At 43.3% G+C, this 15,445-nt stretch overlaps 1 protein-coding gene across 1 annotated transcript; it reads left to right on the forward strand.

Moving 5' to 3' along the window:
- Window positions 1–2,523: 2,523 nt before the first annotated feature.
- LOC120520618 (E3 ubiquitin-protein ligase MARCHF1-like) lies at window positions 2,524–11,969 on the forward strand. Its single transcript, XM_039742850.1, has 3 exons — window positions 2,524–2,553; window positions 3,992–4,139; window positions 10,449–11,969. Exons 1-3 carry the CDS (start codon window positions 2,524–2,526, stop codon window positions 10,748–10,750), a joined length of 480 nt encoding a protein of 159 aa, XP_039598784.1. The 3' UTR covers window positions 10,751–11,969.
- The last annotated feature ends 3,476 nt before the right edge of the window (window positions 11,970–15,445 follow it).

Consider the following 15,445-nt stretch of genomic DNA (forward strand, 5'->3'; position numbering starts at 1 on the left):
ATCTTGCTGCCATCTCTTCTCCAGGTAAAAGACACACACACACTCAGCCGTCCAAATGATCTAAAAGAAAGTGTGATTCATCAGATCAGGTCATTTTCTTCCATTGCTCCATGGTCCAGTTCTGACACTCGCATGGCCACTGTAGGTGCTTTAGGGGGTCGACATGGGCAACTCTGACTGGTCAGCGGCTAAGGAGTACTATACACAGCAAGCTTTTTTCATTTATTGAACTGCTATGTTTCTATTGTATGTGTGTGCTCTGGTGTCCTATAAATAATATAATCACCATTTTCAAACAGAGAGAATCTGAGTGCCCTGCAGCAGCTACACATTTGTCACCTAAGGATCACCTTCTAGGCCACGGGTGTCCAACTCCGGTCCTGGAGGGCCACAGTGGCTGCAGGTTTTCATTCTAACCATCTTCTTCATTAGTGACCAGTTTTTGCTGCTAATTAACTTCTTTTGCCTTAATTTTAATTAACTTGACTCTGTCCCCTTTGTTCTTTCTTTTTTCCTTAATTAGCAGCCAAATCATAAAGAGAAACAAAACAAGCCGCCACATGACCAGCTCACCTGTGCCCATCACACAATATCTGAAAATAAAGAAAGGTGAAGGTCTCAGTAAGGCTAATCTGTCAGGTCACCAAAACATTTTGACGGTGCTATGGCAGAATGAGAGCAGCAACAAGCCATGGAATTAAATAATGAGTGTAATTATCAGCAAGAATTGGCTTCTCATTAAGAAAGTGATTGGAGTGAAATTAGTTGGAGTTTGCAGCCCCAATTTAGCTGATCATCTGTTGGCTTGTTTCATGTCTCATGTCTGTTTGGTTGTCATTTAATGAAGAAAAGAATCAATTGAGAGAACTGAATCCTTAAAAACAGAGCTATTAAAATGAAGGGAAAAATAAGTTAATTAGCAGTGAAAACTGGTCACTGATTAAGAAAAGGGTGAGAATGAAAACCTGCAGCCACTGCGGCCCTCCAGGCCTGGAGTTCGACACCCCTGTTCTAGGCTCAGAGAAAGTTTGCAATACTCCGCCATGGCACGAGGGGGCACCAACACTGGAAATATCATCTCTTTTGTGATCTGTAGCTCCGAAGAGCCACCCAGTGAGGGCACATCAGCCACGCCCCCACTCAACTAAACCACACCTCTTCTGGCTGGGCTCCCAGAAAATGGCGTCTTGGTCTGAGTAGCACAGTGCCGTATGACGGAGCTCCCTTAGCCAAGTCCAGCTTGAGAGGACCAAAAATTTTAAGAAGCCACAGAGGCTAGAAAGGCATCTGTAATGCCTGATTTCTGTTGTGGCATCACATGCTCATTTTGGTTCTTTGTTTTAGACAACTGCAGTAAATGGGGTGGCACTCCAACTTTGCTTTGGTTCTCAGATCCCTCAGATGCACCTCACATGTTTGAACCTCTCCTCACAGTCTTATATTGTCAGCTAAAGCCAGTGTTTCTTAAACTATTAAATAGTTAATAAACTATTAAACTATTCAATAGTTAATAAACTATTAATAAACTATTCAACAGTTAAGAAACTATTTTGGATCACGTGATGTCCAAACTTGTGTCGTGAATCTCAACAGTACTTAATGCGAGAGGGTTGCGAGCGGTTTGTGAAATGCCTTGTGATTGGCCGCATTGGACAGTGAGGATTCAAAATCCCAAACAATGATTGGCGGCTGTAGCACGTGGCCGGGTGCCCTTGCCCGGCTGGGACGCCTCCATGCTGGGAGGTCCAGGGGAGCAAGTATGGCCAGAGTGTTTTAAGTCCCCCGGGATGCTAAATGGCAACCCCCCCCCAGGGTTGCAACAGTGCTCCCGCATGGCTTCAGGGGAGTTGGACTCTGGTGCAGCCCTGTTGGGATCCGCAGGTGCCACCAGAGGGTGCTACAGCAGGAGCTATTGAGCCCTTATGGGCAGTTCTTCCGCCACACCCGGAAGCATCAACCACCTGGAGCATTTCCGGGTTCCTTATAAAAGGATCCAGCAGCCACTACTCAGAGAGCCAGAGTCGGGAGGAGGAAGACGAAGCTTAACCAGAGGAGTGGTGGAGAGAAAGAGATGGAAGAGAATTGTTTTGTGTGCTGTGCTTGTGCTGGACTGTGTTGTGCTTGTGAGAACAGGGAAGGCGTTGCCCACAAGGTACAAAATAAAATAAAAAAAAATCAGTGTGTGCCTTCAACTTGTGTCCCACGCCTGTCTGTGTCGGGTTCAGCTGGCAGTGCCAGCCTGGGTGGTCCACACGGCGATTCTGTAAGAGGGGAGTGGGTTGTGAAGACACAAAAAAGGCATAATTGGGATGCGAAAATAAAAAGTTTAAGAACCAATGTACTAAAGGATTCCTCCCATACAGAGCACATAAGCAGGCCCTTTAACACCTACAGATCACCAGATTGATCACACAACACTTCTCTGTACTTATGTGTTAGAAACCGCGAGACGTTCACACCAAACTACCAGGTTAAGGGTCTCTGTTATTAAATCCCAACGAACAAAACAAATTAGCAGCAAAAATGGTGCAGAACCTTTCTGAAGAGCCCTTGGTATGTCATTAATTTGGCATTTCTCTTTATACGTAACCAGTGGTGCTGGGTAGTTTTTAGCAACCAACATCGCTCTTCATGTTTCATTATAACATGTGCTGAGATTTTTAAGGTAAGGAAGACAGAAGTTTTGAGGTCGCTAATCATGGTGACGTCTTGTGTGTTATGTGCGTGAAGGTTTGAATTTCACTACACTCTGTACATGTGACAATATTGTCCTGGTGAATCTATCTTTCGATGTTCTTTTTTTACACTTCCAGTTTATACAAAATGAATATGCTTGCAACTGGTAGGGAAATAAACATTCAAATTGTGTATCATATGAACAATTGAATCTTGACACCCCCACAAAGACCTGAACAAGAGGCTCACGTGTCAGAAATGGTGGTGTGTGTAATACTGGAGCACCTCAGGGATCTGTCCTGTCTCCCTCTCTGTTCACCCCTCCTCACAAGGGGCTTTCAGGTCCTTCTGACCTCCAGAAAGTTTCAAATGACTTGACTATTATAACCAGCATTAATAATGGAAATGAGTCACCAGAGTACAGGAAGGTTGTGGAGGTCTCTGACTTGTGGTGCAGGGACAACAACCTACAACTCAACATCAGCAGGACAAAAGAGCTGCTGGTGGACATTGGGCATGCAGAGGAGCCTTAGACACCAGTCATTGTCCAGGAGGAGGATGTGGAAGTGGTGCAGAACTACAAGGACCAGGGGGTCCATATAAATAACAAACTGAATTGGTTTGACCACACGGTGGAACTGGACAAGAAGGGTTAGAGCAGAATGGACTTGCTAAGGAGACTCTGGTCTTTTGATGTGTGCAGCAAGCTGCTGGAAATGTACTACCAGTCCATAGTAGCCAGAGTGGCTTTCTACGCTGTGCTCTCCTGGGGAAACAAAAGAAGCCTAAAGCCTGAAAAAGAATTAGCAGAAAAGCTTGCAACATCACAGGATGGACCCTGGATACACTGGAAGCTGTTGTGGAAAAGAGGATGGTGGCAAAATGGGATGCCATCATGAAAAATCCCCTCTAGGTGGCACTCTCTTGGAGTACTTTTAGCCACAGGCTCGTTCCTCCATGGTAGGCTAAGAAGTGCCTCTGGGGGGTCTCTTCTGCCCACTACTATCGGGCAATTCGATGCTTCCATCCGATGTGCTCATTAAGTTTATTTTAATTTATTTACACGGTTGATTGATTGGCTGTATTATTCCAGGTCATGTAAGTCTGTATCCTTGTTTTTAATGTTTCTGCTGCTGTATGCATGTGAATTTCCCCATTGGATTAATAAATCTAATCTTAGATTCTCAGCATATGCATTTCTTTATCATGATATTCTTTAGAACTGGATGCTGTTTAGTTGAAATGTAATGATTAGTATGTTTAATTGTCTAAATGACTCGGATTTCGATTAACAGCTACTGTGTTCCATTCGTAGTGGGAAAAACTACAGATGACGACCAGTGAACGAAGAAAAATCATCTGCTCTGTTACCTTCCACGTGATTGCCATCACCTGCGTTGTATGGTCCCTTTACGTGCTAATAGATCGAACGGCAGAAGAGATCAAACAGGGGAATGACAACGGTAAGGACTTGAGAGTCGGAAATTCAGCTCTTCAAAGATACCACTTGAGCCCAACTTATCTTTAATGCTGTTTGATTTGCCAAGTACTTCCTTTGACGTAGAGTTATTTCTAGTCTGTGGATGTTTCAGCTTTTCGGGTTATCATTGTCATTTTATTATTCTGATGAGGCTCCCAGCAGCATCTTCTGCTCTTTATCAAGTTGTGAGATGCGGAGACCAATGACAAGGTTATCCATTGATCCATCCATCCATTATCCATCCCACTATATCCTAACTACAGGGTCATGGGGGTCTGCTGGAGCCAATCCCAGCCAACATAGGGCACAAGGCAGGAAACAAACCCCGGGCGGGGCGCCAGCCCACCACAGGGCACACACACCAAGTAAACACTAGAGAGATTTTAGGCACCTACCCAGCATGTCTTTGGACTGTGGGAGGAAACCCACACAGACACGAGAAGAACATGCAAACTCCACGCAGGGAGGACCCAGGAAGTGAAACCAGGCCTCCTAACTGCGAGGCAGCAGCGCTACCCACTGCGCCACCATGCCGCCCGCCAAGGTTATCAAGTCAGGCCAAGTCAAGTCAAATTTATTTAGAGAGCACATTTAAAACAACAGAAGTTGACCAAAGGGATATGCAGTTTCCATAAATACCCAATAAACACATAGCTAAATACACCCAAATATAAAAATACATTATTAAAAACTTGAAAAAGCTAACACAAAAGATAGTGTGTCCTCCATCATGCTTGCGACAAAGACACATTGTTTTCTTGATTTCCCCCTCTGCTCCACAGTTTAAAATTCCAGGTCAAACAATTCCAATGTGATTAAAGTGCACATTGTAGACTTTCATTTATGGGGACCTGCAGACATTTTGGTCACATGACACTTGTTCTCCACGGTCCCCTCATCTCAGGGCACACAGCAATGGCAGGTCTATTAAGGCCATTGTCATATTTAGTCCTTTGTCGTGTATCCCCCACGTGCAGTGATTCACAGACATCACCAGGTGTTGAGGGTCTTCTCTGGTGATGCTCTGTCAAGACTCTAATGCAGCCATCTTCAGCTCCTGCTTGTTTCTAGGGGGCTTGTCCCCTTAGGTTTTCTATTCCGCATATGGAAGGCCTGCTCAGTTGGATTGAAATCAGGTGACTGACTTGGCCATTCAAGATTTTTCCATTTTATAGCTTTGATAAACTCCTGTGTTGCCTCAGCACTGCGTTTGAGGTCATTATCTTGCTGTAGGATGAAGCATCGCCCAATGAGTTTGGCGGCATTGACTGGAACTTGAGCAGATCAGATGTTTTTCTACACCTCAGTATTTATTGTGCCACTAATGTCAGCAGTTCCATCATCAATGAAGAGAAGTGTGCAGGACCTGTGACAGCCATACATGCCCAAACCATAACATCACCACCACTGCCATGTTTAGCAGATGAGGTGGTCTACTTTGGCAGTTCCTTCTCATCTCCACACTTTGTTCTTGTCATCACTCTGATGAGGTTCATCTTCTTGTCTCGTCTGTCCTCAAGACCTTTTCCCAGAATCATGCAGGCTTTTTGAAGTCTTTTTTCACAAACTATAATCTGGCCATCCTGTTTTTGTGGCTAACTAGTGTTTTAAATCTTTCTGTCTGGCCTCAATATTTCTGTTCATGAAGTCTTCTGCTGATAGTCGTCTCTGACACACACACCTCAGCCCCCTGAAGACTGTCTCTGATCTGTCGGGCAGGAGTTTGGGGCTTTTTCTTTACCATAGTGACAATTCTTCTCTCATCAATAGTGGGGATCTTCCTTGGCCTGGCAGTCCCTTTGTGATTACTGAGTGTGTTCTTTCTTCTTCATGATATTCCAGACAGTTGATTTTGGTCATCCTAAGTTTATTCTGATGTCTCTAATGGTTTTATTCTTGTTCTTCAGCCTCCTAATGGCTTCTTTGACTTTCATTAGCACAGCCCTTGTCCTCATGTTGTACAATGGCAACTACAGAGTCCAAAGGGTAGAAGTGAGCCAAGGTATCATATGAAGCCATGAAGCCCACCTGAGGAATAACAGCCACCTGTGACGCCAATTGTAACAAACATGTGCACTTAAATGGGGGGACTGTGTAGAACAGCGTTTCTCAACCTTTAAGTATTTGCGACCAGAGTTTTCATAACAATTTTAATCGCACCCCTCTCGCTCCCTTGAACCCTTGTCCACGACTCCAGACACCAGGTAAAAGTCCTCAAGTTGACTTTATTAATTCGCCACAGTGTACAAAACACACTCTCCACCACTATACTCATAAATCCCACCAAAACAATCAATAAACAATCCTCCAGCTCCCAGACGCGTTGCCACCCTTCCACCTAGCTCAGCTCGCCGTCTCCCACAGTCCTTTGATACTCCCTGACCCGGAAGTGTTCCTAGCCAACAGTCCACAAGTCCTTATTCCTTCCAGGTCAGGGTAAATAGTACTTTTTTTCAACCCGGAAGCCCGTCGCTCTTCCTATGCCGAACTTCCGGGTCATAGGGCACGAAGAACTCTTCGGTCCTCCCTGCAGCTCCCTCTCATGGCCCCCATGGCATCCAGCAGGGCGGTGCATAAAAACACCATTGTCCATGATGCCCTGCTGGTCTTCTGGGGACCTCCATGCTGCAAGGAGGGCTCCACCTGGCGGCTTGCGGGTATTGGCCGGGATAAACGGCCGGCCATCCTCCACACTACTTTTATCGACATTTATCTAACTCTATTTTTATTGTTCTAGTATCAGAATGTAGTTTAAGTTAATTTGCTTTGGTTTCAACAGATGTTTTTTTCATATTTTTGATTCTTGTTTTCTTTTTTTTCACATCTTTGCACCCCCCTTTTTGTTACTTCGCACCCCTCTAGGGAGGCCCGCCCCACAGGTTGAGAACCACTGGTGTAGAACAAGTGTTGTGGGACTGAAAGGTCTGCAAATCCCTTTAAAGGAAAGTTTTCAATGTGCACTTTAGTCACATTTTGTAATTTTAAACTGTGGAGCAGTGGAAAGGAAAAGAAAAGGAAAAAGATGTCTTTGTCCCAAACATTATGGAGAGCACTGTAGGTTTTCATACTGTATATTAAATAAATGTGACCAAACTTGGTGCTAACCTAATTAAAAGGGTAGACTATTCCAAGGCTTAGGGGCAGCTAATGCAAAGGCACTGTCCCCCTCTGAGTGTAAGTCCAGATCTCGGCACGACCAGTAAGTTAAGGTCAGAGGAACGAGGTGATCGCAAGGGAGAGTAAGATAAGAGGGGGCGAAACCGTTTAGAGACTTTCAAACAAACACTGACATTTTAAACTCAGTCCTGTAGTGAACTGGAAGCCAGTGAAGTGAAGCTGAGGTTGGTGTGATGTGATTCTGTTTTCGTGTGCCTGTTACACGACCTGGTCGCAGCGTTCTGGACTAGTTGAAGATGATCAAGTCATGACTGGTTAATTCCGGAATACAGTGAGTTGTAGTAGTCAAGACAAGAAGAGACAAAAGCGTGAATTAGTCGTTGAAAATCATCTGCAGAAAGAAAAGGTCTTACTTTAGCCAACACACTGAGATGACAGAAACGGGCTTTAACGATGGAGTTAATCTGTTGGTGGAATTTGAGGTTGTTATCAAACATCACAGCATGATTTTTTGCGTTTACAGCAAAAACAACAACAACATTTACTTATATAGCACATTTTCATACAAATAATGTAGCTCAAAGTGCTTTACATGATGAAGAGAAATAAAAGACAAAGTAAGAATTAAAATAAGAGAACACTAATTAACATAGAATAAGAGTAAGGTCTGATGGCCAGGGAGGACAGAAAAAACAAAAAAAACTCCAGATAAAAATAAAATCTGCAGGGGTTCCAGGCCACGGGACGGCCCAGCCCCCTCTAGGCATTCTACCTAACATAAATGATCAGGCCTCTTTGTATTCAGGGTTCTCATGGAAGGACTTGATGATGATGGTTATGTAGACTTTTAATCCATCAATGTAGGACATCACGGTGCTTTGATTAGGTAGTGGTGGTGGCGCAGGTGGCCATCACAGAAAACCGGGAGAAGAAACAGAAGAGAGAGTAGGGGTTAGTATGGATTTTAGAGCCACCATGAATAGTTATGATAATGAATTGAATATACAGAGCATCAGGATTAAATTAAGATGAAGTTATCAGAAGGCCATGTTAAAGTAATGTGTTTTCAGCAGTTTTTTAATGTGCTCTACTCTATCAGCCTGGCGAATTCCTATTGGCAGGCTATTCCAGATTTTAGGTGCATAGCAGCAGAAGCCCGCCTCACCACTTCTTTTAAGTTTAGTTCTTGGAATTCTAAGGAGACACTCATTTGAAGATCTAAAGTTACGATTTGGAATATAAGGTGTCAGACATTCTGATATATAAGATGGGGCGAGATTATTTAAGGCTTTATAAACCGTAAGCAGAATTTTAAAGTCAATCCTGAAAGACACAGGTGACCAGTGTAGTGACATCAGAAGTGGAGAAATGTGCTCGAATTTTCTTTTCCTAGTTAGGATTCTAGCAGCTGCATTCTGCACTCATTGCAGTCGATTGATGTCTTTTTTGGGTGGTCCTGAGAGGAGTACGTTACAGTAATCTAGTCGACTGAAAACAAAAACGTGAACTCATTTCTCAGTATCTTACAATGATAATAAGAGGTCTAACTTTTGCTATGTTTCTTAAGTGAAAAAATGTAGGTGGTCAGAGGGCTAAGGTTACTTGAAGCAGCACAGGTAGGATCAGAAAATCCAAAACACGCAATCTCTGTTTTTTTTGTCATTTACACTTCAAAGATTTAGTGACATCCATATTTTAGTGTTTTTCCGGAAATTCCAATGACAATTTAAGAGAATTTGTTCTGATTTGCTTCAGTGGAAGATACAGTCTATCTGTGTATCATCTGTATAGCAGTGAAAAGAAATAAGATAGATAGATAGATAGATAGATAGATAGATAGATAGATAGATAGATAGATAGATAGATAGATAGATAGATAGATAGATAGATAGATAGATAGATAGATAGATAGATAGATAGATAGATAGATAGATAGATACTTTATGTTACATATTTTAAAAATAGATCCTATGGGCACCATGCACAGTGAAAAAAAGAAAAGGCCCAAGCATAGGTCCTTGAGGGAAGCCACAGGTGAGAGGATCAAAGAAAGAGGCGAATGAAAGAAATTCTTTCAGTTATGAATGACCTGAACCATTCCAAAGCATTTCTGCTCAAGAGGAGAGATAAGGATGTCAAGATCAACTGTACCAAAAGCAACAAGGCGGCAGTATCCCCCCCCAAGTCACTTTATTAATAAAGGATCATTTAGAACCCCCCAAAAGTGCTCACTCTGTTCTATGGTGTGCCTTAAAACCAGATGGAGATACTCCAAAAATGTCATTTTCATTCAAAACGGTCTACAGTTTGTAGAAAGACAACCTTGAGCCGTAGTGAGATTTCTTCGAAAGCTGAGGGAGTGACACATGTTGAAATTGACCAAAGGATGTTGGGCTGTGCAGATCAGTAAGCTGTTTGGGTACCCATCTTGCGAAAATGTTACGGTACCCCACGTCATCATGCATTATGGCATGTGCAGATCTAACGCTGATACGCAAATGTGCAACAACACCAGACAACGCAATCCGTAGATCTCCTTTGATGAAGGCATTCGCCTTGTCGATGTGGGCTTGTGTGCACGATGACGGTTGATCAAAGTGAGCTTCGTCGGTTACACTTGTTCTTCTCCATTTATATCTTCCCAATCTTTTCGTTAAGCCATACTATTTTCACTTCCATACTGAGCCAACATCGATGAATTCCAGCAAGTTTATGATTTGGGGTACCGTAAAGTTTGTGCAAGATGGGTACCCAAACAGCTTACTGATCTGCACGAGCCAACATCCTTCAGTGAAATTCAGCATTTGTCACTCTGTCTGCTCTAAGAAGTCTCACTATGCTGCGTTGTTCAACAATGGCGCAATTCCTTAGCGGAGGGTCCATGTTCATTTCACCTTGGCTTCAGCAAGACTAACGTGTGTGTTTGAACTCCTCATAAGCCATTGCGAATGTGTTTGTATACCACTGTGGTATCACGGAATTTTCAAATTGCCTTTACTTTTTGATTTACCCTCGTACTTATCGATTATAAACGTGTGTCAGTCTGTGCATGAGTGGGTCCTGCAGTGGAGTGGCACCACGTCAAAGCTGGTTCCTGTATTGCTCCACCTCATGATCCTAAGAATGTTTTATTATTGAATAAATCTAATTTTCTTTTGTCCTTTTTGTTCCCCAGGCGTTCTGGAGTGGCCTTTTTGGACCAAGCTTGTCGTTGTAGCCATTGGATTTACAGGGGGGCTCGTCTTCATGTACGTCCAGTGCAAAGTTTACGTTCAGCTGTGGAGGCGGCTCAAGGCGTACAACCGAGTGATCTTTGTGCAAAACTGCCCAGACACGACCAAAAAGGCAGAAGAAAAGCTCCCTTCCAGCAATCAGAGCAACAGCACCAGAGACTCTGTGGCAGTCCCGATATCACAGACAGAAACGAATTGCCAGAGGCCGGGAGGCGGGGTGGTGCCTGAGGTGGCACCGGTCTGACAGGAGAATCATCTGGACGTTGGTTTTGGTTTCCTTTGTATCAGCGACCAATGATTCTTTTTGTGGAAGAGTATTTTTCACAAACACTACAGTTTGGAAGAGTGACTCTAAAACTTTGTTTCAGACATGAACATGAGGAGAAGACTTTGTGAAAGTCCAGAGAAAGATGGGCTGTGATCCGTTTCCAGAGCAGAGCTCTTATAATTCAACAAGGACAGTGTTAATCGCTATGATTTATTCCTTCAAAAACATACTTGTCTTGTCTTATTTGTTTAACCCATTTTGAAAACGGTCCTTCACAAAGCCGAATCAAAAAAAAAAAAAATACAACATCATTTGTACACTTCCAAAAGGCAGACACCTCTAGGTTTGTCGGTCACCCAAAATGCAGCATTCTTAGTAATTGAATTCCAATTCTCTTCTCATTTTCTAAGCCTTACATCCTGGTGAAGGTTATGGAGGTATTAAACAAAGCAGGGTGGTACAAGCTCCTGGTTTCCCCAGGAAATTCCCAAGTGTTCCCAGAACAGCTGTTAAGTATAATCCTTCCATCAAGTTCTGGTCCTTCCCAGTGGATCCTACCCTTCATTTTCCCAAAGGATGGTACTATATTCTCCATCTCCACTGGCTCTCCATCCATTTCCTACCCTGCTTGTACAATCCAAGCAGATGGTCAGATATTGTCTTTGGATACGTCAACTGTAAATGACCCAAATAACCTAGAATGATGGGATATGGCATGACACCAACATACCCACAGATGGGGGGAGAATCTGCCAGCTCCGTTAAGACAATGGCAGGGCGTTAAATTTGAGGTCTTTGGGAGCTATGAGACACAGGAACAAGATCGTAGCCAGCGAGGTTTATCAGTTGTCGATTGTGGGTAGTTGAAACTGTCATGTGAATGAATTATTTGCGACACCACGTGTTATAAATTATAACATAACACTCTGAGACTCATTTAACTCACATAATTCAGGAAATTAGTGGGAGCCTGGGGCCTATACCGGCCATAACAGAAGCAAGGCAGGGACAAGCCGAGTCACAGCCACAAGGGTCCAATTTAGAGTCACCAAAAGGTGTCATGGACACGTCTCTTGGATGTGGGAGGAAAAATAGAGTATGGTAGCCAGAAAATGACCATGTGTGAGGCAAACGTGTGAGTCAAAGTGCTACCATTGATATGAAGTATGCTTAAAAATAAAATATGTGTAAGTAACGTGCAGTCCTTCATGGCTGTGTTGGGCAACTGAAAAATGAATGGAGTGGAATTACATGAGGGTCGAGAGTTCTTAAAGAAAAGACGAACATTGTTCACCCAACCAAAACTGCGTGTTTATGTACAATATTAGAAGACCCTTATGAACACAACAGAAGTACACATTCACTTAATGTATATTTGTTCATTACTGATAACTGGTTATACTGGGTCACTTGTGCTTTGTCACATGAACCTTATCTAATCACATGTTCTGCATCACACAAGCTTTTTAAGTGACACACAATGGGTAGCAGATGACCCCGCAACTCCCTTTAGAGCCCCCTCATCAGACCTCCACTAAATGTAACTTCTGCTGTGTCACATGAATCGATATAGGTGAATCTTACTGTATTCAATCTAATCAGACTTGCTGTATCAAGGATTTTAAGTGACACACGGTGTAGCAGATGCCCCCACAAGCCCCAGTAAGAGCCCCCTGTAACACCTCCACAAAATTTCATTTTTGCTTTGTCACATGAATCTTACAGTACTCATCAAGCTGATTTCAAATATCTAATCACATGTTCTAAGCTTTTTAAGTGACACAAAGTGGGTAGCAGATGACCCCGCAACTCCCTTTAGAGCCCCCTCATCAGACCTCCACTAAATGTAATTTTTGCTTTGTCACATGAATCAATGCAGGCGAGTCTAATAGTATTCTTCATGCTGAATTCAAATATCTAATCAGACGTTCTGCATCATGCAAGGATTTTTAAGTGACACGCAGGGGCATAGCAGTTACCCCACGGCCCCCGTGAGAGCACCCTCAGCAGAAAACTGTCAATGATCCCTCAGGATCCCATTAGTGCATTTTTTTTATGAGTAATAGTTCTGATTAGAGTTGATGGGCGAAATTTGCCAAAGCGTTTTTCACAGCAAATATTCCAGGTTTGCTGGTGATCTTGTTCCCTGAATATTTTCTGGAAAATTCGCTGTTTGGCCAAGTGACCCATGATGCTTTACAAGGCCAGAGTGACACCAGCCATGCACAGACCTTTCATGCTTGCCTACTGTACGACTTGGCTGTCACTGGGTCACAAGCATACGAGTAACAAAAAAATAAATACCAATGCAGTTACAGAGATGCACTGAAATACCCCCAATCTCCCCAAACTGCTTGACATTGCCATGTGATATTTTTCTACATCTCTAACCGTACTCGAATGACTCGAAGTCATCGAATGACTTGTGGTCATTTCAACACCCGCCCCCAACCCCATCCCACCCCCACTAACCCCCTCCCTTTCAATTGCTCCATGTGTGAGGTCAGTGAACTTAAAAGGATACAAGATGGCTCCCAAACTTGCAAAATACTGCTGGCTTTCCATCTTGGATGCATTTCAAAAACAATAAATGACACATTTTCATTTGAGGGTTACATTAGCTGACCATAATGTGAATATTAGGAGTACTGCCACCAGACATACAACTCTGATCCCTGTGCGCTTGCAGCACAGCGCCGCATAGCTAATTATGCAAGTGAATTAGCCATGTGTGCAGCTGCCATCCCAAAAAAGTCTTAACCTGCTTAGTCCTGACCAGGAATGCGGGGGTCTGCTGGAGCCTATCCCAGCTGGCATAGGGCACAAAGTAGGAACAAACTCTAGACAGGATGCCAGCCGATTGTAGGGCAAACACACACCAAACACACAATTTAATATGTAGTGACATCCCGCTCCATCATGGCTGATACAACTCTGTGATGTCACACTGGCCTCACAAAGCATCGTGGGGCTCTAGGAAAAAAAAATGTGTGGCTGGCTTATTTTTTTTTCAAAAAAAAATATTCCGCGAATACGGTCACCAATGCTTTGACTTGAGTAATTTACTAAAAAGATACATCTGGCATTTTTCACAAATATGGCATGTATGCCTTTGGCCTGCAAAGTTGTGTCCTGAAGTTTAGCATTTTCTGTCAATTTTAAATAATGCATAGCCAGCCAGCTCCAGCATTTTACGATGACCCTCAATGGCATATGGGGATCCAACAGAAAATAAAAGCATAAAATCTTACCGAATGCGTCCGTCATTCGAGTCAAGGCGGTTGTCGAGTATTGATCCGCATCTTGCGATTACACACACATCGTAGAACAGTTTATACTGTACATATGTAAGACAAGAAAACAAACAAGGAACCCCAGCCCGTATATTGCAATACAAGCACTTCTTAAGCAAAGTAACTCCAGAGCCATTTCTGGGTCAGTGTCCAAAACAAAATATGGTGCTGAGGGAAAGTGGTTGGCTTTTATAGGTGGAGGAGAGGAAGAGGCGGGTCCATAAGGGGTCTGACCGTAAGTGAGGTCAGTAGAAGGGCGTGGTGAGGAAGGGAATGCAGGAACTGGTCGTAAGTTAGGTGGGCTTCTGTTCTCTGTATAAGAGGGAGCAGAGACAGTTAGCCAACCCCTGACTTTGTATCTTGCCCTCGGTTGAGCCCTAAGCCCACCTCCCAAGCGCACGTGTGTGACACGTGTTATGTCTGAACATAAAAAAAAAAAACTACAAAAATTATGAGAGTCAGCCATTCTAAAAGAAGGAACGCTGTGATGCTACCTCAGCGCTTGTCTTCTTCTTCAATAACCTTTCAGGCCCTGGTGTGCAGTTTCCTCTTGAAAGACCAATTCACAGTAAACTCTTTGTGCCACACGGTTGGTTTTGCTTTAATTTGCTTCTGTATTTATGTGAGAACTCGCCTAAGCCAATAGAAAACGCACCCTTACAGTGAGAAAAATAGGACCAGGAATTTGAGATTTGTGAGGCCCTTTGTCATTTTCTAACCCACTTTATCATTGTTGGCTCAAAAGCTACGAGTGATGAAAAATTTACGAATACATTTTTGAAATCAGCACAAAAAAGGAACCTTTGAAACACTCTTAAGTTGCTCTGTGACAAGTGATATTAGTTCCTGGTGACACAATGATGACCGAAGGTAACACTACGACAATGGATAGGTAGCTGAGAAACGGTTAATGAACCGATGGAGAGTCCTGACATTTCGGATTTGTCTTTAGTTCACACCTGAGTGTGGCCGGGACTGGCAAGTTCACCTGAGGAGCTGTACATGTCACCCCAATTCCTAAAGGTCTCTATTTGTGACGGTACATCACGGCCTTTCTAAATGTTCAGGAGCACTCGGCTCACCTCTCCCCGGACTGCATTTCTTTGTTTCCATGTGAGTGTGACAGCAGGGGAGTGCTGGTCTGATCATCTCACTTACGGTAAAGGTTAACTGCCACTGCACACATCAATAAATTCTTAGTCGTCCATCGTACCACAGGGAGCGCCGGAGCTTCAGAAGGCTTTAGTGTAACAATAAAGTTGATGTGCACAAGTGGGCCAATATTCGGTTTTAGTGGTTTGAGAGCACACATTATTTTTTATTATTATTACATAAGTAAATTTTTTTTTTTTTTACAGCCTCACCAGGTCAAACTGTT

Source organism: Polypterus senegalus, unplaced genomic scaffold (genome assembly GCF_016835505.1).
Source record: "Polypterus senegalus isolate Bchr_013 unplaced genomic scaffold, ASM1683550v1 scaffold_232, whole genome shotgun sequence".
Lineage (NCBI taxonomy): Eukaryota > Metazoa > Chordata > Cladistia > Polypteriformes > Polypteridae > Polypterus > Polypterus senegalus.

Bases quoted from the DNA above. Each gene is read 5' to 3' on its own strand.
- LOC120520618 (XM_039742850.1), top strand. From the start codon at position 2,524: ATGGTGCAGAACCTTTCTGAAGAGCCCTTG. The intron at 2,554-3,991 runs GTATGTCATTAA...TTCCATTCGTAG, and splicing joins ACCTTTCTGAAGAGCCCTTG to TGGGAAAAACTACAGATGAC. The intron at 4,140-10,448 runs GTAAGGACTTGA...TTTGTTCCCCAG, and splicing joins CAAACAGGGGAATGACAACG to GCGTTCTGGAGTGGCCTTTT.